At 37.6% G+C, this 22,315-nt stretch overlaps 1 protein-coding gene across 1 annotated transcript; it reads right to left on the minus strand.

Annotated features, from left to right (window-relative positions):
* Nucleotides 1-40: 40 nt before the first annotated feature.
* On the minus strand, nucleotides 41-17,849 carry LOC103155767 (collagen alpha-2(VI) chain-like). The gene is made up of 28 exons (XM_007577590.2): nucleotides 17,465-17,849; nucleotides 15,368-15,562; nucleotides 13,631-14,235; nucleotides 13,519-13,539; nucleotides 11,475-11,540; nucleotides 11,334-11,387; nucleotides 11,167-11,211; nucleotides 11,061-11,087; nucleotides 10,944-10,970; nucleotides 10,820-10,864; nucleotides 10,691-10,744; nucleotides 10,459-10,521; nucleotides 9,063-9,125; nucleotides 8,938-8,991; nucleotides 8,815-8,850; nucleotides 8,675-8,737; nucleotides 8,142-8,204; nucleotides 7,819-7,881; nucleotides 7,666-7,728; nucleotides 6,463-6,513; nucleotides 6,281-6,379; nucleotides 4,496-4,558; nucleotides 4,361-4,396; nucleotides 4,224-4,269; nucleotides 3,964-4,116; nucleotides 2,451-2,906; nucleotides 2,342-2,380; nucleotides 41-2,257 (listed from the first exon to the last, which is right to left on the minus strand). The coding sequence occupies exons 2-28, from the start codon at nucleotides 15,552-15,554 to the stop codon at nucleotides 1,656-1,658; spliced, it is 3,144 nt and encodes a 1,047-aa protein (XP_007577652.1). The 5' UTR covers nucleotides 15,555-15,562; nucleotides 17,465-17,849; the 3' UTR covers nucleotides 41-1,655.
* Between the last annotated feature and the right edge of the window lie 4,466 nt (nucleotides 17,850-22,315).

Below are 22,315 nucleotides of genomic sequence, written 5' to 3' on the forward strand. Positions count from 1 at the left end.
TAGGAGAGGACCTTTCAAAACAAAAAGCATAAACACAACGTATTGCCCTGGATTTATTGCAGACAATGAAGATTCAAGCCTGTATCACTGAATTTGACTTATGCAAGTCATTAAAGCCCTAATCTTAATATGACATCACAGCCAACTTTCAAAGGAGTTCATGAATTTCCAGGTGTAGTTCTGTTAAAAAGGTTAAAAACAGTTAAAATCTTGCTTGCATTAGATATTTAATATTGTTTTCAATTGGTGTAAATCCACATTAATTGGTCTTAGAGGGTGAATTTAATGGCTAGACAGAGAAAGAACTAAATCAAAACTGATTTTCACCATCCCAAAACTATGGCGCTCAGTGGGCAAGATGTCGGGAGACCCTTGGACAGGTGACAACACATCACCGCAGGGAAACAGACTGCACAAGCACTAAAAACAGGAAAATTTGAAGTGACCAAATAACCTGACATTAGATATTTAGCTGTTGAAGGAAACATGTAGATGAAATCCATCCAGAAAAACCCAGACGTACAGGAGGTGGTGTACCGCCTCCAACCTTCGCTTCATGTGAAAATAATATTCAGCTTTTTATAAATAACTCTTCTATACATGCATGACAACAATTTACAGGGTCATGAAGCATTAACATTAGTTGTCTTCTTGGTCTAAGGCCTCTCGGATTAGCCTTTAGCTTCAGCCTTTTGAGTAACTGGTTATAACCTTTTAACAGAATCACTTAGTTTCAGTTGCTTGATGAAAACAACAGTGGCATTTGCTAATTGTGCCATTAAGGGTAAATTGAATTAAAGTGGCACATATTTCAGTGTTTTATACGTTCAAACTATTTAGAAACATATTAAGGACACTAAGTGTGACTGAGAAGGTATCGCCAAAAAACAAGGCTTAACATTTATTGTTACATTCGAAGCACGAGGCAGCCATATTGGATTTTGAGTTGGTGAAGTAAATAAGAAAGTCGGATTTCTGAGTATAAATGGACCACGCCAAAGTGCTCTTGGTTTTCCACTGTAACAGATCAGAAAATGTCTGACTCTTAAAGATGGCAGTCAACTATGATATTAGCTCATTTCACCATACAATTAGTATTCGTGTCTGGAGATGAATTTGCAAGCATTTGGAAAAAAATAAATTGCTATACTGGCTATCAAATTAACTTGATGGAAATCATTTACCTTTATTTATTTATGCTTGGTTTTGTTTCAAGGTTGAATTTCTTGCAATTGGAAAACTAAATAGACCATTTTACAGATAAATTGACGCTATCCTAATTTAATATTTTGGTACAAGGAAAAAAGGTCAGGAAAAAACGTTCACCCAAAACAATCTGGGCAGACAATATAGAGGTACCTAAAGTCTTTGCCAGTTATCTCTCACCATTGGCTCATTTCTTTTGTTTCATATTTGAACACAAAGAAAATCAGTGCTGGTAAGAACTGAGTTCTTTAGAAATCTCCTAACCAAATATTTCAGGTTTTGCACATTATTGTTCCTGTTAATTTCTGACTGAGGTGAAATTAGAACAAAGCTAACCTTAATCAGCATTTTTGAGAACAATGGAAGGGTGAATTCAACTTGGATCAACTGTTAAAATGGTCAAGTACAGAGCAGTAGCACCAGTACGACACTCACAATGAGGACGGTCTCTAACACACCCACCTGATGAAACGGTCAAAGAAACTAGGCTGTAACACATCAGAAAATGTCTGACTCTTAAAGATGGCAGTCTGGTCACCCATAACCAACTTTGTTAGGGCTTCTTCATCCACATCACTTCCTGTGGCAATCACAGTGGAAAAGATGTGTTCCGAGGCCATTGCAGAAGCTGCCTTGTCCAGGTTGGTGATATTAGTAACACCATCTGTGATGAAAACAAATGAAACCTCGGCACCACGTCTTGTCTTGCGAGTGGGTCCTTTACCCAAAATCTCATCGATGGCTTTGAAGATGGCAGGTCCCACTGCTGACGAAGCATCAAGATAATGCAAACCTGATAGACCAGAAGTGATAGCCTTCTGGTCGTGTGTAAGAAGAAAGGCCACTTGGTTTTCATTCTCATTGCCAAACTCTGTCAGTGCCAGACGAGCCCCGTTTTGGTCATTTCGGTTCCTGGCCATTGTCAATGCATTTGCGACCATTTGAACAAAATGACGCGCATGGCCAAAGTTTTCCATCCCGAGGCGCTCTGAACCGTCGAGAAGAAACACCAGCTCTACGGGTCGTCCAACACATGGAGCTACATCAAGTTCTGTAACGAAAGAGGTCAGCTTACTCAATGACATTCTCTTCATTTTACCTTTAAACCAATAACCTAACCATAAATAAAACCCACCAGTTTTACAGGGAAGATCTGGACACTTAATCACTGGATCTAGAAAAGTAAACAGGCATTCAGTGCAGTTTAGGCAAATACCAAAAGGAGAAAGGATGGAGAGACTTACCAGGGCAGAGAACCGTTTCCATCTTCTGAATGAAGTTGTCAGCCACCAAGTCTGAGTATCGCTTCATCTCAGTGATCCGGTTCTTGTTGTCGCAGGCTATTGATACGAGGGTCTCACTGTCATGTTCCTTGTCAAACATGTCACCAACCCCAATGGCATTCACCACCACGTTGGGGTCATTGCAGAGGTACCTGAGTTTACTGTCATCATCACGAGGGTCGAAGCGGCCGTCTGTCACTACCACTACAGATACATTGGCACGGGCTCTCTTGCTGTCCCTTATTAGGTTGTCATAGGCAAACTTGAGTGCAGAGGGGGTAAATGTGCCCCCAGCAATCCACTGCAGATTCTTCACTGCTGTCTTGAATGAAGACATGGAGTCTATAGAAGGGTCATCGAGTCGTATGGCCTCAAACGTTCCTTCGTGACTGAACTGTACCACTCCAACTCTCGTACCTGAAAAACAGTCACTGTAGATTAATCGTGAGTTGCTAGTATAAGTAAATGGTCTTTCTTTCTAATGATGAAACTTCTTTAGCTGTTTTCTGTAGATATGTCAATAAAAGGCTTCATTTTTTTCAATTGAACAACGCTGAAAAGCTACAAAGTTTTCCCATGTCTCTGACCCACAACTGTGGTAGGCTGCTGCATCCCAAGATCTGGTTGAAAACCAGATCTTGGGATGATGCCACAGCTAAGCTGGAGGTTGCAAAACTTGTTAAATTTTCTAAGTGTTTTATCACTGACTACAATTAGCGAGGCAAACTACCAACTTGTTAATCTCCATTCTGTGCATTTAGACATCAAGATAATTTTTACAAACAAAAATTGTTTGGCACTACATCAGCAGTGGTTAATAAGATAGAAAAGAGTCAGAAATGCAAATAAACTGATTAATCCTGTAACAACTTTCACTGTGGAAACCATATTGAATCTGAATTTGGAGTTAGCGGGCGACCTCTAATGTTCAAATCCAAGATTCCCCCTTCAGGGTTCACTCTGTTTCATTTTTCAAACATGAAACCTGGAAATTACAACTTGTGAGTAGAACTCTAAGATAGTGTTAAAAGTGAAAAAACCCAAAATGCTACACACATTGTTGTACTTTTGATACAGAATGACGAAAAGCTACAATATTTTGCACAAGAATCATGTTTACCTGAAAACTACTCCTAAATTTAGCTGTTGTTGTACATTCAAAATAACCTATAAGTTTTATGTAAACTGTCATTACAACTGTAACAATCAATATGTTATTTTCTTTTAGACATAGTACTCAGGAATCATATGATACTGAGTTGTTGTTGTTTGTTTAAAGATGTTGAAGCCAATGATAATTTAGATGTAGTTTAACATTTTGTGGAACTAACAGCAAAGTTTTAATGTAACATTAGGTGGGAAAACAATAGGCTCTCACTTTCAAATCACTGAAACATTCCCAACAGTTGGACACATGATCGCCGTGTTGATTTTCCTTTAGAAAAGGATTGAATGTTATTTCTGTGGACTGTACCGGTTGGAGATGTGGGGTCAGAGGCCATTGATCCCATCCTGTTGATGGTGTTGATAACAAAGTTCTTTTCCAGGGTGAAGTTGGTCATCCCGACGCTCTCAGAGCTGTCAATTACAAAGACAATGTCCAGAGCGCCGCAGTGTTTCTCACAGTCTGAGTGAAAAAAAAAAGGAAAAAAAAAATACAACAAGTGGCTCAGCATGTTTAAAGATGATAACTGCAAAGCTGTGTTGGAATGAGGATCACGTCTCTCTGCCTACCACAACAACCACAAGTCTCCCTGATGTACGTCATAACATCACAGTCCTGGAGTTACATTAAGACGGGTTAGAGGCATTCAATTTAAGAGAATATAAAGAGCCTACTTTTATTCATGGTATTTTTCAGTTTGACTTACAGTGAGCCCAGGATCCCCAGCTGGCCCTGGTGCCCCCTGCACAAGCACATGATAAAGACATAGCGGAGATATTGGATCTGAAATCCTTATGCATGGTCAGGTAATTACTGAAGTGGTTTCACTGATGCTTCTTACATCTTTTCCAGGGTCTCCTGGGGGTCCTCTCTCTCCTGGCTCTCCTGGCTGGCCTGGTTCACCCTGAATGTAGAATATTTTTCTGGTGAAGTGACTCATTCCTCATACCAAGCAAGTTTTAAGTAGTAGTGACTCATTCTCTGCATATGTGTAAAGTGTTCAGCTAAAGTCTTTTTTACAGAAGGTGGGGAGTTGTGGTCATTGATTTTGCTCCTTATTTGAAGAAATACTGCACTGTTCATGAACTACACATGAAGATAAATTGCATCTGTTTCATTGCAAAAAATATCACAAAGAAACAGATGGCAGTAATGACGATGACGATGACGACGACGATGATGATGATCTCTGGGGCTCCTTTTTTTTTCATTTCTAAAAAAGAAGCTCCACAGTGTTTTCTGTCTTTTTTTTAATGACTCTTTTATGTTTCTTCTTCCGTGATAATATTTAAATTTTCTTTTTCCACCTGAATAATCCTCACAGTGAGACTCGGTTTCTAAACAGTCTCTTTCCCCAAAACTATGTATTTTAATTAAATTTTTTTTCTACATAATCTTGTGAAATACTCAGCCAATTGTAAATATGATGTTTTGAAAAATGTATGCGACACACAAATTATGTGAAAAAGTATGTTCCTCTCTAAAGACTTCTTCAGCTTTTTTGGTCACAATAAATGTTTCAGATACTGAAACCAACCTGGATCTATGGGATAAGATAACTCCTCCTCCTTTTAAATCATGAATTAACTGACAAAATGGAATGAAATTGAGAAGTCACTTAAATAGAAACTGCATGACAACATGAAGTAGGCTAAAACATCTCAAATAGCAACACGTCAATCTCTGATCTAAAGAAATTCAATAGCAGAGGACTCTGAAATCTGTCAATCTGGGAATGGCTGCAAAGTCATTTTTTAAGTCTTTGAAACTCCAGTAATGGACAAAGGATTAATTGCAAAACATCTTGCCAATAATATTAGTCAATATTAATTGACGTTAGTAATATTTTTTACCTGTAAGATTGTATAAAGGCCAGCCACGAGAGTTAAAATACAAATTTTGTGATCTTATAGTGGTTGTCCAGTAGGTGGCTGCATATGGAGTGGCAAAGTAAAGTCCAGTGAAATAGTTTTTGTGCAAGTCTACATCGGCACCAAAAACGAAATGACGGCCTTTGATTAACTGGCCACTGTAGTAACTATTCTTTTAGGAAAGATGTATTTAAGTGACCTTTTAAGTTGAAATGAAGGCAGAAGACATTTTACTGTGGTGGACGAATCTTGCAGAAAAATGAAACATCAATACTTTTGAAAAACAGAAAATCAAGTCTGTTTTACAAAATCTCAGTAGCTTCTTCAAGTGCATACATTTTCCTGTTTGTTAAATCATTTTTTCTTTTATGTAACTTCTTTGGTGTGAAAGTAGAATTTTCATGAATATATTCAGGTAGACATTCAAAGTTATCTTTAGGGACGGATCAAAAAAAATTATCAGTTTTAAAAACTCCATTAAAGCAAAATCATTTTTTGAGTTAAAATACTTAACATGGCCCTGAAACTTGATTGCTACACTGATGTACATAGTTTCATTCAGTACTTATTCTGCTGTGTGCATTCAGCGGTCCAGGTACTTGAGGCAGAACAGTCTGCACAGCATTCATTTTTGAGATAAGAGTTTTCCCCTGTTTCAGCAGAACCGTATAAACATTAGTTTCAGCTTATCTGCTCAGCATCTCTGTTTAAACCCTAAATTGCCCTTCCATTAAAAACATTGTCTTCATTCTTACAGGCTCTCCTGGTGCTCCTTTGGCTCCCGGCTCCCCTTTTGCACCGCATTCACCTCTGCCCCCTCTGGGTCCTCTCTTGCCCGGATCTCCTCTCTCTCCCTGCAAAGCACAGAATTCACATTTACTCGTGGATCTAAAACCTGGAGGAAATCTTATGACGTGAACAGAAAAAAAAATCATACTGTTGGTCCTCTTGGTCCAGGGTAGCTGAATCCTGGTCTTCCATTGTCTCCCTTTAAAACAGGACAGTGTTGAATGTTAAATGCTATATACAAAGAATAGGTTTTGGTTATTAGTGCTTTAATAGCATCACTTCATTTCTCCAATATAAATAAAAAATTCACAATTAGGGATTTTTTATTTATTTATTTATTTATTTTTTTGGAGTAAATGAGTGCCAAAACAGAATTTTGTCAACAGACAAATCTCTTTAGATTTTTCTATAGAGAACATTCTAAGAGGATATGTTGCTACTTATTGTAGGGAAGCAGTACAGGATGGAGTGAACACTCTTACGTTCCCCAAGGTCTTAACCATGCTGGAAAATTGAGTAAACTTTACGAACATAAGGTGTGGGAACTAACTTTGCCCCACTTTTTGTCACAAGATTATGAATCTTTTGCTGGATAATCATGACTTTAAAAAAAAAAAAAGCATCACAAGGGAAAGAGTTTGTATAACCACTCGGTTCAAGGAGATTGACCTATAAGTCAGCAGTCAGACCCTGGAACAACCATAAGTGATGAGTAGACATCACTTTTTAGCATCAGGTGCTAAAATAAAATCATGTTTACATGTGAAATTAGCTGAGTTTTGAAAATATAGATTTTTAAAAACAGACTGACTATTTATGAGCATCCAACACTCAAAACTAGATTTGAAAATCCACCTTAGCAACATGCCCAGTCCAAATTACTGCCTCCAGGCTTTTTCCTCTTCACCGGAAATATAACCACATACATTTTCATTAAACTTAAGCCGAAGACTCTCATTTCTTTCTTCCTGGTGGCCATTGTGATGGGAAAGTTTAAGTTTTCCTTATGCATACTAGTTTTTCAGAGTGGTAAACATCTGAATACAGTTCCCAAAGTCGGTCCTGGAGGGCCGGCATCCTGCATGTTTTAGTTCTCTCCCTGGTTTAACGCACCTGGATCAAATGATGGCTCGTTAGAAGGCCTAAGAGAAACGTTGACCTGCTGAAAAGGTTGTTACTACCACCAGGGAGAGAACTAAAATGTGCAGGATGCCGGCCCTCCAGGACCGACTTTGGGCACTCCTGATTTAAGACCTCCAAATAATGCTGTTAAAATGCCATTAAATTTAAAAAGTGTAAAAACTACACTACTACTAAAATTACATTTAGAGTTAAAACTTGATCTACTTACCTGCGGTCCAGGTGGTCCAGGGTTTCCTCTCAGTCCGGCGTCTCCAGGAGGCCCCACTATGCCCTACAAAGGTTAAAGGTTAATGGCTCCATCAGCTCATGAACTTTAACTATTAATCTGTGAATAATAATGATGATATTATGAACTGCACACATTTCCTCCAACGCTGCCTGGTTCTCCTGGCCAACCCCTTGGTCCTGGTAGTCCTTGGTCTCCCTGAAAACATTAATGGAAATGCTTTCACTGGACCTAACCTTGACTCTGCCCCCCACACACAGAATTACTCTTGTGGATGGGAATTTGGCAGTGGACAATGCAGGCCAAATTATTTCAAAAGGATTGTGTTTTCTCCAGAGAAGGACCTCTTTTTTTTTTTTCCTGAGCTGGAGTTGTTTTGTTGGTTTTGTTATATGATGTGTAACAAGGCTCTGGGTTGTCTCTCCGGCCAAAGCCCACCCACACTGTGATCCTCTCACCTTCGCACCCTTAACTCCAGCCTCCCCAGGTCGACCTCTGTCCCCCGACGCTCCTCGATCTCCCTTCAAAGAAATATTGCGTGAGAATTTTAAATCATAAATAATTGCTTAATCTGAATAAAGAAATGGGAGCAAAACAAGATTCTTCCTCAGAATTCAAAGAAATGATCTGATGCATTGCATAACTAAATCATGACAGGAGGGGTTTCTGCTCTCTGGGAGTGTGGAGTGGTGCAGAAAATGTGAAAAACATGATATTTTCTGTACTTCTACAGCTGAAAACTCATGTCAACAGAATTTCATGCTGTTTGTCAGTATTTCAAAAGATTAACAGAGTTTCAGATCACCAGCAGAAACCCTCCTTCCTTCATGATCTTTGCTTTTTTTTTTTTTTTAAACACTCCATAGTTTACCGAGACACTCTGCAGTAGAAGTTCTTTAGTATTTACTTTAGGTTTTGGGTTTCTTAACTTTTCTCAGTTTGAAAAAGGAATAGATCTGCTTTAAAAATCCAAAACTTTAAACGTCATCACCTTTGGTCCTGGGGCCCCATCTTGTCCTGGTGCCCCCTTCCTTCCAGGATCTCCTCTCCTGCCCTGTAGACGTATGATAAAATATGAATGTCGACATTTTACAACTCAGAAACAAAACTTTTAAATAGTGCTTAAAATACCAGTTCGCCCTTAAGTCCTGGTTTGCCACTGATCCCCTGAAAGGAATACAAATGTACTATAAGAGTCATCACTCTACCATTAATTTATGTGGTAGGACATTTAAATAAATCTATGATACATACGGGAAACCCTCTTTCTCCAGGTGGTCCTGGATTGCCAGGATGTCCCTTTTCACCCTAGGAAATGGTAAGTCAGGTTAGTGGCTGCATTTTTTCATAATTCTGCTGTGTGTCAAACTAAAACTTACGGTTAGTCCTGGATTTCCCACAGGACCTGGGGGGCCATTCTTCCCAGGCAGACCTATATCACCCTGAATCAACAAAAACAATGACACAGTTAGACTAAAACACTGGACATGGACATAGAGAATACTGAATATGGCTGCTTGGTTAAAGAATTCATTTCACCGTGTTTTGAAGATGTTGATATTTTCAAATGGTAAAATAGTAAATAAATCACATTCCGCCTTTCCTTTGGTTTTCAAAGCACAAAAGTAGTGTTAAAGCACACTTTTATTTTCTGAAAGAAAAAAGCTGCTTGAGTCATGCTCACAAAAACAGGAAGACGTTGCCATATACAGGGGAAAATGTTGTATCCTTTCCAGCTGCAATAATCGTCTCTGTGCACGTAAACACAAGTGAGAAGGATGGATCCCTCCTTATATGCCCAAACAGTTACTAATAATATAGTAAAATTTAGGAACATTGCTTTTTCCCCACATGTCTGAGCCAAAGGAGCCAGATAAGAAAAAAAAAACAGTCGATTGCAGATGTTATTTTTTCTACACTGGGACTTTTTAGTGAAACTATTACAACCTTTGTTTCCAGATTCCTTCAAAAATATGTTTTTTGCTAAGTAGTGTGTTACATGAATACTCAATGCTGGTTTGTCACTCCAGTATGAGATCTATTTTGCACCTGAATGACCTAAAAGTCAGAGTTAAGTGGCTTGAAAAATTAACAAAACATTCCTCCCTAAATGATCAGAATCTGGACGAAAAAAAGCAAGCAAGCTCCAAAGAAAAACTCTGAAATACCTTCAAAAAATGATGAGCCACACAAAAGTATTGAAGGATGTCACCAAATGTACAACATCATACTGCACATGTGTATAACTTTTTAGAAAACACATATATACGCTGTGGATAGTTTATTCACAGAGCTGAAATCTGTAATTGAAGAAAGTTTGAAGGTACTGGTTCGCATTAACAAGGTGAACTCCTGCAGGTTTGCAAGAATAATTTTGACAGTTGTTTAATTTGAGACATTTCTTCTGCTTTAACAGATGTCCTTGCATATATTTGCATGCTTTTTTTTTCTTTTTTGCTGCTTGAGTAAACTGTTAACATGCTCCTTTTGCTTCAATACACTGGAGTTTGCTTATGTGACACATGATCTTTCAAAGGTTGTGCTCAAACTGGAAATTTCCTTTCTGCCTATTAAACAAGTGAAGATCCCCATAAAAAGTTGATGGTCCAGGCTGCTATTCCAACATCCTGACTGTTTCACTGTGAATCCAACAAATTCTGACTCCACAGGCTTGCTTTATTTTTGAGCTGTTCTTATTTTTTTTTTTTTTTTTTATTCTTTTACTTCGTCTTTTTCCGGACTAAAATTGCATAAACTTAGACGTCTTTTTTACACCTTTTCTCCCTCTTTTCCAGATAATCCAGAGTCACCAGGGTCTCCTGGGAGTCCATCTGGTCCCTTTAAAAACAGGCATTGAATGAGACAGACATCTGTGGATGATTAATGATAAAGTAAAACACCATCTGATTGATCTATATGTGCAACATGGTAGAAGTGATTGTGTTCTTTCTTGCGGTAACGAGATCAATACTCAAGAACAGATTTCAGTAAAAGCCACAAGACTCACCTTTTCCCCTGGATCACCTTTGCAGCCAGGAGCTCCAATTCGACCAATTTTACCCTGAAATTTCCACAGGTCAGAGAACATGTCTCTAGCATCCCGTGCCTTGAAAAAGTAACATGCGTCGCCACTTACCTTTTGTCCATCTGCTCCGTTCTTTCCCGGTGTACCCACCGCACCCTGCAAGAAACAACAAATACAGTTAATCTTCAGGGTCTGGAAACGAGTGGTGTAGCCAAGCATTAAAATGTTACTATACCTTTGCTCCAATTAATCCAATTTCACCCTGTTTGAATGAAAAAAAAAAAAAAATCATTACAGCTGGTATTTTCTATCTCTCACTGGCACATAATCAGAAAGCTTAGGAAAATATCACCTTTTCACCTTTAAAACCGGTTTTTCCCTGAGGGCAAACAAGAAGGGACAAATTATTAAGATAAATAAATGATCAACTTATAAATATTTGGTGAGGTTCACCAAACCTTTTGACCAGGTAGTCCAATTGAACCTTCAATCCCAGGATCACCCTGAATTGGAACATTTTATTTAAAAGTGAGCTGTCATTGAAAATAAAATAATAATAATAAAATAAAATCACAAGTTGTTGTTTTTCTTTTTTTTACTAGGTTTGACGTATTCTCAGGCATACCTGGTTACCTTTATAACCTTTTGGTCCTTTGATGCCTCTGTCACCTTTAATGCCCTAGAAAAATAAGAGCAAAATGAACGTTTTTGCAAAGCAAAACAGGAGACAAAACATGAAAACTAGCGTAGCACTAATCATACTGACTTTTGGACCCGAGGCCCCTTTTCGTCCCGGGTTCCCAGGGACTGCAAGGCATGTAGGTTTATAACACTGCAAGTAGAAGAAGAGCAAAAATAAATTAATTACTAATAAATAAACAAAATATTATTTCAAAATGTAATTTCAAAATGAAAAAGAATTTGACACAGTAGCAGTTTCTAAAGGTTTTTGTTTTAAGGATGTTCTGCGCTAAGCCTTGGTTTGTGTGCTTATGGGGGATGAATGTTTTGCTTCAAAATAAAAATTGCCTGGTATCTCTACTGTTCAATTATAATGATAGAAACTAAGTAAATGTTTCCACATTAAATGTTCTACATACATTTACGTTTTAATTCCTGATTAGAAACTATGTTCTCTCTTTTTTCAACAAATATGAGCAAATAATCCACAAGCAGGTCTTCTGTTGGTGTAGGTTGGCTTTTGTCAAATGCTCTGTTATTTTCTTCTATAGACTCATTGCATGTTTTCGTTTTGAATCTGAACATCTGCAACACACTGGTTGGCAGAAGGAACCCCTCAGGGCACCATGGGTTCAGTGCCGAGACGTAGTTGGAAAAACAATTATTGCACTGAGGCGCCATTGCTTTTTGAAGGATATTGTACTGAACAAGTTGAGGTGATAGATTGCTGGATTCATGTCAGTTCATGACCACTCAGAGGTTCATCAACAGGTGGACAAAGGGTTTGTGTCAGCATGTTTGATTGCTTTGTGTTATACATCACCAAATGAGAACCATCTTTATTGGCCACATTTGCGCACAGGAACAAGAAATTTAACTTTGGTTCCACTTTTTAAACAATATACAAACTTTTCAAATATAATTATGAAAAATATGGTATGTATGTACAGTGTTTTTTGAAAAAAGAAAAACACTATACATGCAAATTATAGAACACAAGAGGTCTAAGCATAAGAATATAAAAGAGATTTTGTGAAACATCTTGTTAACTCTTTGAACTATGCTTTCTTGTTGTGAGTGATGTATGTGCATTGGGATCAAGGATGTGGAATTCATTGCATTCTGCTGCATCAGGATGGGGTTTGTTTCTTTTTCCTATGACATCACCCTCTAGTTTTATTTTATTAATACTTTGGGATCATTCAAATGTCTGGCAATGAAATGTCATTATTTTGAAAGTAGATCAGGTCCTTAGCTTCGGTTTCAAGCATCTGGCACACTGAGGTGATAGAAATCAGTGCAGACAGCACAGTGTGGTGAGGGATTAAACCATGCTGAGTCACAGTTGAGTGGATTCTCTCGAAGTTGCAAACACATTAAATGTACACGGCGTGTGTGACCCGCAGTGCTTGTGTAGAAGAGTTGTTCAACAAATCCAAAAACCTGTGGCAGCCTGGGTTACCTGGTGATCATATTGTGTCTCCTACAGTGTTCAGTGCAGAGTAAGGTGATGCTGATGTGGTGTTTTTCTATGGCATCACGTCTTCCTGTGCCATATGTTTTAAGATTTAGAAGAGCTAGCTCATTTGTGAAAACAGTGGTGATCCCAATTCAAAATGTTTGACCAACCTCATTAATCTTTGATGCGCCTTGAACAGAAGAACAAATTTTTCATGAGCATAACGTTGGGTAGGTTAGACTAAGAAACTATTTGTGGATTGAAGCTTTCATTGTTTATACATTTAAAAGCACATTGGATCTTCTGTGATTTTTCAGTTGAGCTATATATTTTTACAAGCTGTAGCTATATTTCCAAGGACAAATTATTATTGCTCAATAAATTAGTAAAAAATAAAAGCAGAAAATGTCATGATGAGATGAGTTCTAACACGCTTTTTGGACGTCATTAAGGTTTTATTAATCTGTGTAAATATGACAGATTCAAATCAAAGCATAATAACTCTAGTGAACTCTAGCAGGTAGTTATTTAAGTTCAATATTAGAGAAGGGATTCAAAATCATTAGGTAAACAGATAAAGGAATGGTTTCTTCAAAACCTTGGGACTAGAACAAATGAAGCGACGTTTTAGTGGAGCAATCTTTTTTTTTTTTTTTCTCAATTGTCTTACCTGTAGATATGCTTGATATTTCTGCAAAACAAAAACAGCAGTCAGTCAGGCAAGTTTCTTCTACCAATAAAATCTTATAAAAGTATTTAGAAAAAATAGGATGTCAGATCACCATGACTTTGATGATGCGATCAATAGTTTCAGTGTTCATCCTCGGTCTTCCATTAACGATCTCCATGACTATGTAATCGTCTCGGTACACCTCTGTGGGTGAGCTGGCTATCTCCATCATCCCTAGTTCATCGATGCTTGTGGAGGCTGCTACTGAAAACATGTGGATCCCTTGATCCCGAGCCCTGTCGCCTGCCACCTTGATGCCCCCGCATGGACTCCCCGTCACATGACCGTCTGTGATGACCACTGAGAACAGGACAGCCTGTTTCCCTGAGTACGTCATCTGGCGGGTCATATTTGTGAGAGCGCAGTCGATGTAGGTGCCTTTGCCCAGGTATTTTATCTGACTGAGATTCCTGATGAAGCTCTGTCTGGTCGTGAACTGACTGAACAACACCTGCTTCTGAGAGAAGTGCAATCCCCCAAAGGACCAAGTGATCTGGATCTGGCCTCTGTACTCCTCGTCTTCGAGTTTCTGGGCGAATATCTTCATGAACTCCTTGATGCTCTCCACCAGACTGCCTGGCGGTGATTCCTGCAGGGCGATGGTCTCTGACGTGTCAATGGTGAAAAACAGCTTGATGGGACAGTCGATGATCGTTGCTGGACAGGAGGACGCCAACAAAAATGTAAATAAGTTGCAAATGTTTGTTAACATTAATGAGAGATAAGGTATGAATTAGGCAAGATGCAGTGTAATTTTTGATGCTCTACAAAAATATTTAACTAGGGTTCCTACACACTTTTTATGTCAAAATTGCACACTTTTCCAGATCAAATATTAGAAAATGCAAAGTTCTTATATGCAAATGCAAAAGTTAATAGTAAATCCATGGCAGATATGTTTTCAGTGGTCAGAAATTGAACATGAAACCTGCAAAAAAAGACTAGAAGATAGGAAACAATAAACAAAGAATAGCAGATGGTGGACAAACAGATGTAGTGATGGATAGAATAATGAACGGATTGATGATTAGATAGCTGCATGAATGAATGGCAGATGAACACATTATGTATAATTATCAGTACCATGAAGAAACATGGATGAATGAATTGATGGAATGATGGGGAAAAACTAGCAGAATGAGACAGAATGAAGTTTGAAAATCCAATTATTTTTCAAGAACCATAAAATTCCTAAATTTCACTTTTATGCCTTTTCATACTGCTGGGCTGCGAAGGAAACTTCCATTAAAGACTCTGCAACTTTTATGCTATTAGAATTTTTTGCATGAAAATGAAAGTGCATATAATGCATGCAAAGATTTGAAAAGGTCCATTTTCATTGTGAGTCTCGGAACATCAGTCTGTTCAAAACAAGCTTTGTGTTCCTGGTTTAAAATGAGCTCAGCCTCAAGGTGACAGAGCATTACAAGCTGCTCTTAGGCATTAATGTGAATCATCTAATAAATTACAGCATAAATAAGGCCTTTTCACATTCACATAACTCAGACTCTTTTGTCTGGTTAAATTACAGTAATTTCACATCCACAGGGTGCAATTAATACTGTTTTGCAAAGTGTTAGAAAAGCAGACGAGCGCCTCCTTCATCCTTCTTTACCGTCTCTATTTCATGTTCAGTCGTGCTCGAACTTTATTGCACTTTTAACCCATCTACATTTTTATTTCCACTGGAAATTAAATATAAATCAAAACGACCTCAAGCCCTTCAAGGCAAATCCAGAAAAGTGGATATTGCAGTTTCCTGACCTAAAATTAAATTAAAATAACTCACTCTCACAACCTTCTGGTCTTGGTGTGGGCTCTGGCGGCAGCGGAGCCAGCGTTGGTTCCGGACTGTCACCTCGTCCAGGTACGGGCCTGGGTCCTCGAGGGGGAGCAGGTTGAGGCGATGCGGCTCGGAACACCGTCAGAATGACGACCCACAAAATCATCGGCGCGACTGAATTGATTCCAGTCATTTTTTTTCCTGAAACACAGCAGCTGCTGTGTGTCAGCTTTCTAATCCAAAGCTCTGTTTTAGTGCAGGAAGTTACTGTCAGAGAAGTGAGACTCCACAGAGGACGTCTCAGGGGAGCTTACAAATGTTTATTGCAGTTTCAGACAGTGTTAACAAAATGTCTCTTGATATTTATGTCCACATTTATCTGTTTTGAGAAAACAGGAATTCCTTAACAACGTGGAATTCTGTTTGAAAAAAACAGTCTCAGCTTGTATGTGCTATCTGATAAGAATTTATAAATAAAATGTGGCGAGGAACATTTTGGCTGGAGTTAAGTACTATGATGTGAGTCAACATCAACAAGCAACAAACAAAGTAACGAGCTGATGGGAGGCTGTTGCATTTTTTCCTAGTGTTCTGTCAGAACAGATGTTCCAAAGTCAGATGATCAAACCGATGGTGGTCAAAGATACAAGCAAAGAACTAACAGATGCAAAAGCCCTTTCTGTGTGTTCACAACTTGAGAATTAAATCACTTTTAACCGCTCGACTGAATCTTCTTCTTTTTTTATTGCTTGAAGCATGACTGAGAAAATAAACACTCACATTCTCCAGCCAATGTTCTGTAACCATTTTAAGCGATGGTCAGTTGTTTCAAATAAACAATATTATTTCTTTTTGAAAATACTTTTCTTTACACAATAAAAAAAAACAAAAAAACATGATGATCAGGAAACAGGTTAAGACATACCACAAGAAAATGTAATAAACATCTTAATTTAAAGTTTACACAGTCATTCCATATTTCTTAATGTGGCAGAACAGCAAACCCCTAAACTTTGCTAAATTCTATGAACATCTGAGATCCCATCTAAAACACTTGTATCTGTCTTTTTTAATGGTTCAAACTCTGAATTAACCTTAATATGCATTAATTATGCAATAGCACTACTAACAAAGCTAACATCAGCAGTTTTCCTTTTATCTGCTCTTGAGGGTACAGCCAATCTGCATTAAGGAAAATAAATATCACTCCTGGATTGGTTGTTTTCAAAACACCAGTCAAAAAGATAAGGGATAAGATATGCTCTCTTAAACAAAGTCCATTAGTAGACAGGTTTTCCACAAATTGATTACAGTCATGTTCCACAGAAAAATCAGCAAATACTGAACAGGTGAAGGCTGGGAGAACTATTTCAACAACACCATTGTTGAAAACTACCAAACAAGCCCACGACAGTGAATTACAGGCAAAAATTTCTCAAACAGGAAAAAAAAAAAGATAAATAAGTCATAAACTATCTCACAACTTTTCATGTAAACAGACTCAGTGAGCTTACTACTTTTCCAACTTCCTATAACACCCGGCTGTGGTGCAGTGTTAATGCTAGCATATAAACAAACAGGAACAATAAACCATACCACCCGTTTCAACAGTCGCCTCTGCCAGCATGTTCATAAAAAAAACAACAAAAAACTAACAAATCAGGTGACAAATTAACAATTCGATCAAATTTGCTTCATTTTTTTACCTGATTTCTGTAAATCTCTATTTTGGTAACATGAATCAAGCAGACTTCTCCACCCTGACCACACCCACACTTTGTTGCTCGTACAGAAATGCTTTTAAACAAAACAAAACTGTAAACAGAAACTTAATTATGAAAGAACTGCAAGATTTAGCAGTGCCATCCCTAAAACATGGTCCCTGACTCTACAATTTGGACTCTTGTTCCCATTGTGACCTTATTTTCTGAAATTCAAATGACTTTTGTTTTTCAGTTTGTAGAGTAACATCAAATGTATTCACTCACCTCTCTAAGATAATCTTTATTAATAAAGTTGCCTCTGTGCTTGTATAGCCTCAGTTAAACTAGTCTAAGCAACAACAACAAGAAGAAAAAGTAAAATAGGGTAAAGACTTCTTACCTCGGCAACAGCACACAAAGAATGTAAACTCCAAACTGAGTCAGGAAATTCAAGCAATCTCCACAGACTACAAAGTCCAGATAATCATCTCAATCGGAAAGTTCCCATATCAGCAGATTCATCCGGGGTCAGCCTCCGGTTGGGGAGAGCTGCACTGGAGAGAGACGTTTGGATGAAAGCTTATTGTGTGGGACGACAGCTGGACAGCGGCAGCAGCACAAGCTGCAACACAAAGACTCGGTTCTGCAGACTTGAAGTGGATTTGGGTGAATACAGCATGCTGGAACGAACCATCTATCAACAGAATCTGACAGAACACGTGTCAGATCGCAGACTGATGCTCTGCTTTTACAAACACATCAACTCCCACTGCTGCATATCCTTACATGGAGAGAACAGCTCACACTCACTCCCTGTTTATATCTCTACGTTAAACAGCATGGGAGATGTCATCCCGGAATCCAGGCACTGCTGTACATGGAAAAAAAAAAAAAAAAAGAAGATAATTTTACAGATTAAGAAACTCTTATTTGATTAGTCAGTCCAGATGTGCACACAACCACGCAAATAGTTTGAATTTCTGAAATTATTTTAGGGCACAAAAGTTTTATGTCTTATGGACAAGATCATATTTTATGTCCTTTTTTTAAATATTGTGAAGATATTTTACATTTTGTTCTGTACAAGTTAGGATGTAATCTTAGGATATAATATTCTCATTTGAAATATCCCAACATGTCAAATGGATCAAAATAAATTTGACAGAATTTTTAGCTTAATAAAAATCTAAACAAATAATACACATGGCATTGCTTATTTATTAAGAAATTAATACAATCTACATGTGTACCTGTAAGGATCTTTTTTTTTGTTGTTGATTATTACTTTTAGTATTTATCTGTAGGAACCTCTAATTTAAATATGACATTGTGAACAATTGTTTTATTTGTTGATGTGGTCTTAATCTCCCCTGAATGTCTTTTCCACATTCATATTAAGGTTCAAGAAATGTGTGTTAGTTCAAATACGACAGGAATTTGAACTTCTTTTTTATTTTTTCACAATAATGTGTTAGGCTAACCAAAACTGAATTCCTCCAAAACCGCTGCAAAAATATCAAAGGACTCTACTTTAGCTGCAGCAGCACAAGCTTTCTTCTCACCACTATAAGATATGACATCAACTTTTCATTGTCTCTTGAAGGACACTTTTTTTTTTACATTTTTTATTCACAGTCATACTCTGTGGAGAGATTAATACAGATGACCTGCCTGTATTTTCATGCCCCTGTGATTTTATTCATAATTTAATGAATCAAGAATGAATCAAGGGCAGGGACATGTCCTCTCTGCAGAAACTGCGACCCTCCGTTGTCCTCCGTAGATTGAAACTTTGTGCTTCATTTAACCAAAGTATTTTAAAGCAATTACGGATGTGCTCTGGTGAAAGAAGCTATAAGAAACACTCTCAGACTCTGGAGTGGGTGAGTACGCAGTGGGTTTTCTGAACCCGGACACCTACCATTAGGATGACCATTTCACACTGAGATTCTGGGGTTAATCTGAACAGACAGAGCTTCTTCGTGTAATTCCACACTTATTTTAGTTACAGAGAAAATGTTAGGAAGCTTTCAATCCTAACATTGAAGGAATACCATTGCTGTAGGAAAAAATAAGCTATTTTCCAGCAGTTCAATGCATCTCAGTTAAACTCATCTCAGTCAGAAAAACTAGTCCCATTCACAATGCATTAATACTTTATTTTCAAACGCTTAGGTTCCTGTGTGACATATATTTCTTTTCCATCAGCAGAATAACCAAGGCTACAGCCATGGAGCAGGTGATTGTAGTAAAATAAATCAAATGGGGAAGAAGTTTAAAGAAAGAGAGCAGAGGCAAGAGTCCCTGATAATGGATCAGTTGCTCTAAGCCTTATTGAATTATTTTCTTTGCTTTTTTTTCTCTTTTGCTTAATTCTTTCCCAGATTCTCCAAGTTGGGGTGAGGATGACCTTGGATGATACGAGCAAGATTATAGGTGGCTTGCAATAAAAGAGAAGTTGCATGAGCAGCTAGCTGATCAAGATGGGAGGCACATAAAAAAACAAAAACTGTTATGCAAACTAAATAGGAAATAATAGTAAAACAAAAGAAAAATGTAGAAACATCAATGTGGAAATAGATGTAGATACTAACAGCAGGAAGACGCCATTGGTAAATGCCAGACTAAATAATTTTTTTTTTAAGAGTCCAGTGAAAAGTCAACCTAACAAAACCGTGCAGCAAAGCTTTTTCACAACATGGAGGCTACAACCTGAAAATCTTGATCTCCTTTAGTTATCTGTACCGAGTTATACCACAGATAAGTAAGAAACTTTGAGAAAGAGAAACTATTTAGTTAGACGTTTAGAGAGATGAACTGGTGCCTGACCAGTCACTGTTGCATTCATGAGGAACTAATGTTTATCTTGATCTTCAGTGTTTGAAAGCTGGTGAAACCATTCTGTATAACTCATAAACATCTTACAGCAGCTTTGTTCAGTCTAGGCATTACAGTAGTCTCAAAAGTTTACAGTAACATAGTCAGAGTATGGAGTGTATGGAAAGTCAACTGCTTGCCTGTATGAGTATTTATTCTGTTTTAGTGGGATTTTAAAAGGATCATTATTAGACAATCCATCTTTAACTTGTGTTGGCAGTTTAGTTTAGTAAATGAACTGAGGAACAGCTGTGGTTTAAAAAAAAAATACCTTCACCTAAATGGTATTAGCACCAGAATGATGAAGACATAATACCTGCTTAGGGATGTATATAAAATGAAAATAATAACGGACTTCCCCACATCTCATTTATTGAGCTTTAGGGAACCATATAGGTTAATGAAACTTTCACAGAGGAGTACTTGTTAGCTTTTAAAACAAAATGTATATATCATGAAGAGAAGGAAAACCAGTCCAGTGAAGACACAGAAACAAGAGCCAAATGTTTAACCCAATAATCGAAACCCTGCTGTCCACAGTGTCAAATGCTGCACTACTGTCAAATAGCACAAAAGTCCATTGATCCCACCATTGATGGCCATCAACAGATGATTAAATACCTTTTATAAGCCAAACCGAGAAGCATCATAAATTCACAGTCAGGCACATCAAGATCTAATCTGCCTTTCTTGCCCCTTTTCCAAGCTTCTGTTTATTAATGGCAGCTTTGAAACAGGATGCAACTAAACTGGGATCCCAAAGTTAACTTATTTTTTATTAAAGCAATGATCTCTGTGAGTGTAGCCCTGCGTCAAAGAAGCTTTAACAGTGGTGAGCAACAAAGGGGAAAGCATTGAAAGAAGATTCAGAGATTGAAGCTGGAAAATCAAAGGAAGATGATGAGTGTGTTTCATGCTACGCTATGACTGACGACAGCTCATTAAGGGTGATTGGAGAAAATGAGGTGAACAGCTCAGTGGACTTTGGGGAGTTCAGGTTATGAGTAAACTGAGGAAGCTTTGACCTCAAACACCTTTATCTCGTAGTGATTTAAAAAATGTATCAGAGACCTTATCTGAAGCAGCGGTGTGTGATAAAAGAATGAACAAGACTCTTGGCCACCAGAGGAAGAGTTAAAATGTGAGTTAAAGAAGTATTCAGAGCTTGTTAGACAACCACATGTAACAACCATGCATCCTTTTCTATTCACATCCCAATTATAATTTGTGTTGACCCAGCACATCTTAGTAAAATACATGGAAGTTTGTGATTAGGTGAAAAAATTCAATGGGTAAGAAGACATTTGCAGTATGCATAGGCAGTATATCTGAGTTAAAAAACCTTTCTGTTCTTTTTTTATATTCCAGTTTGATCCTAGTTATCAAACAATGCAGTCAAGTTCATATTAGTATTCAAATTACTTGAGGAGTTTCCTATGAAAGGAAGCCTAGCAAGTTGTTTGGAATCACTGACTTTGCAAGATGCATTGAATTTTTATTTCTTTTTCTCTTTTTACTTTCTGTGTAAATTTGCCCTTAATACAGATGGTAAGAATAAGACTTAACGTAATACCTACTTAAATAGTTTGTCGCTTTTAAATGTGTGAAAACCATAAATGGAACAACTTACCAATAATATAAAAATGAATTTCAGCTTACAACACAATGGGCTAATAATTGTTAGTCATAGAAAAACAATTTCCATCCTGGGTTGTAGCATTTTCCACCGAAGGATTCAGTGGACCTCATCAAGGTCATTCTTTAAGTAATATTTTTTCATATTTAATAATGTAAATTTACATATCCAAGCTAATAAATTTTATTATGAATGAACACATACTTCTTTTATTGGGTCTTTCATCCATAATTAAAGAGACAGTGCTGATTAGTTTGTATCCCTGAATAATTAAGTACGATGGTTTTGCCATACAGCTTTTGATAAGCAAACTCATGAGCAACAAGTACTTATTTCCAAGAAATACCATCATATTTATGTTTCATTGCATTATTATCCTGAATTGTTAATAAGTTTTCAAGATCTTCCAATAACAAAATCACTTATTGAATTATTGACTCAAAAACTATATCTTACTGTTGGCTACATATGACATTATTTCCTTTTTTTATATTTAAAATGTCCACAATTAGGATCAGGCTTTTTTGTTGTTGTTGTTGTTGGGGATTCTTCTACACTGAAGATCTTAATCACTGCTTGTAGCTTCACTATTTTGGTTTACTGTGGATCTCCGTCTTTCAAATCGCAAGCAAAACATAGTTGACATGTTACGAGAGGAGGGAGCTGCGGATATTGCCTTACGAGGCTGGAAATTGAGAAGCATGTGGCCTACTTTAGGAGATGTCTCTAAACAGGGTC

This window comes from Poecilia formosa, unplaced genomic scaffold (assembly GCF_000485575.1).
Source record: "Poecilia formosa unplaced genomic scaffold, Poecilia_formosa-5.1.2 Scaffold447, whole genome shotgun sequence".
Classification (NCBI taxonomy): Eukaryota; Metazoa; Chordata; class Actinopteri; order Cyprinodontiformes; family Poeciliidae; genus Poecilia; species Poecilia formosa.